The 2,039-nt window shown below is 54.9% G+C and overlaps 1 protein-coding gene across 1 annotated transcript; it reads left to right on the top strand.

The window, feature by feature from the left end:
• Positions 1–12: 12 nt before the first annotated feature.
• FDPS (farnesyl diphosphate synthase) lies at positions 13–1,970 on the top strand. The gene is made up of 8 exons (XM_009995977.1): positions 13–48; positions 126–206; positions 290–412; positions 646–734; positions 990–1,062; positions 1,202–1,279; positions 1,356–1,490; positions 1,770–1,970. Exons 2-8 carry the CDS (start codon positions 159–161, stop codon positions 1,968–1,970), a joined length of 747 nt encoding a protein of 248 aa, XP_009994279.1. The 5' UTR covers positions 13–48; positions 126–158.
• The last annotated feature ends 69 nt before the right edge of the window (positions 1,971–2,039 follow it).

The raw sequence follows: 2,039 nt of genomic DNA, 5'->3' as shown, positions 1-2,039 counted from the left end.
CCGGAGAGTCTGCGCTGCGCCCTGGCCGTGGGCTGGTGCATCGAGCTGGTGAGAGCCCGGCCGCGGAACAAGGGGCACTGGAGTCCCACGGGGACCACCCACACCCCTGACCCAGTCTCTTGCAGTTCCAAGCCTTTTTCCTCGTGGCCGACGACATCATGGACGCGTCTCTCACCCGCCGGGGGCAGCTTTGCTGGTACAAGAAGGTGAGAGCATTTGGGAGGCTCCTGTGCACTGGGTCCTGTGGAGTCCAGGCGTTTTGTAACACCTCCCTGGCCTCCTGCTGCAGGAGGGGATTGGTCTGGATGCCATCAACGATGCCTTCCTCCTGGAGTCCTCTGTCTACAGGCTGCTGAAGAAGTACTGTGGGCAGCGGCCCTATTACCTGCAGCTGCTGGAGCTGTTCTTGCAGGTGAGCCTGGCCCCTGCTCCCAGCTCCCACGGATTTTTCCTGGGTCTGGGCCGTTTCTGGATGCTTGATGGCACGTGGATCTCTGACTGTTCCTTAAGTTCCTGGGCATCCTGCTCAACACACACCTTTCCTTCAGATTTGGACAGGAGCTGAAATGGGGCTTGGGGTTTCCATTGTGCTATGGGAACTTTTTGGGAGCAACTGTGTTAATAAATCCTTTCTTCCCTCTGCAGACTGCCTACCAGACTGAGCTTGGGCAGATGCTGGACCTCATAACTGCTCCTGTTTCCAAGGTGGATTTGAATCGCTTCAGTGAGCAGAGGTAAAGGCACAGAAGGGGACAGAGATAGGGTGGCTCTGCTTGCAGTCCCTTCCAGACTGTGCAAGAGAGACAACCAGCTTGCTGAAATGCTGCTGTCACCTACCAGACTTTGGAGATCAAGTCTTGCTGGCACTGTCAGAGCTCAAAACTGGTTGGAGGGAGGTGCTGCTTTTTTCCTGCTGGCTCTGATCTGCAGAGCCATGGTGGGAGGGGATGGTCTGGGCTTTGTCACTAAGTGTGGTTCCTCTGCTGCAGGTATAAGGCAATTGTTAAGTACAAGACAGCATTTTATTCCTTCTATCTGCCTGTGGCTTCTGCCATGTACATGGTGAGTTTTGTGGAAACATCTCAGGAGGGGCCTAACCCTTGGTATGAGGCTGTTGAGGAGGCAGGGGGGTTGGGAGATGGGAGAAGTAAGGGTGGAAGGCAGGTACTGGAAGGCTTTGTTCCTTTTTTTCCCCTCTTAGACTGGCATTGACAGTAAAGAGGAGCACGACAATGCCAAAGCAATCTTGCTGGAGATGGGCGAGTTCTTTCAGATCCAGGTAGGAGGTGGCTCCCTGTCCCACAGTGCTTGTAAGATGCTGGTTGTGGTGCTCATTTGTTTCCATCTTCATGCAGGACGATTACCTGGACTGCTTTGGGGACCCAGAGCTGATGGGGAAGGTTGGCACTGATATCCAGGACAACAAGTGTAGCTGGCTGGTGGTGGAGTGTCTGCGCCGGGTCACACCAGACCAGAGGAGGATCCTGGAGGTAACAGCACCAGGCTGACAGAAACCTTTTGAAGGGGGGGAGGTAGATGGTGTGGACTCCTTCCCTGAGGACACGGTGTAGAGGGAGTGTAGTGCTGTGACATATACCTGAAAAGCCATGTGCCACCCTGTGTAGCTGCCACATGGGGAGAAGGGTTGCTGGTTGTGAGCAGTGTAAGAGAGTGGCAGGGAAAGCAAGAAATGGCTACTGCCACACTTGGAATAAGCAGCTGCAGCAGTAAGCTGGGCATCAGCCTGACTTGTTCTGGTGTTTTCTCAGGAGAACTATGGCTGCAAGGAGCCCGAGAAGGTGGCAAAGGTGAAGGAGCTCTATGAGACTGTGGGCATGAGGGCTGCTTTTCAGGAGTATGAGGAGAGCAGCTACCAGCGCCTGCAGGAGCTGATCAGTCAGCACAGCAACCACCTCCCCAGGGACATCTTTCTTAGCCTAGCTCAGAAGATTTACAAGCGGCAGAAGTGATGGTGGGCCTGGCTGTGGACTGTGAAGTCTCTGCTGAGAGGGCCTGCAGGGATTGCAGCCCCCCTGCTG

The sequence above is a fragment of the Chaetura pelagica genome, unplaced genomic scaffold, assembly GCF_000747805.2.
Source record: "Chaetura pelagica isolate M959 unplaced genomic scaffold, ChaPel_1.0 scaffold270, whole genome shotgun sequence".
Lineage (NCBI taxonomy): Eukaryota > Metazoa > Chordata > Aves > Apodiformes > Apodidae > Chaetura > Chaetura pelagica.
Note: the sequence above shows the minus strand (reverse complement) of the source record. Positions and strands in the feature narration are given on the sequence as shown.

Coding starts and splice junctions, on each gene's coding strand:
- FDPS (XM_009995977.1), top strand. CDS start 159: ATGGACGCGTCTCTCACCCGCCGGGGGCAGCTTTGCTGGTACAAGAAG. Junction 207..289: donor AGCTTTGCTGGTACAAGAAG/GTGAGAGCATTT, acceptor CTCCTGCTGCAG/GAGGGGATTGGTCTGGATGC. Junction 1,280..1,355: donor GCGAGTTCTTTCAGATCCAG/GTAGGAGGTGGC, acceptor ATCTTCATGCAG/GACGATTACCTGGACTGCTT.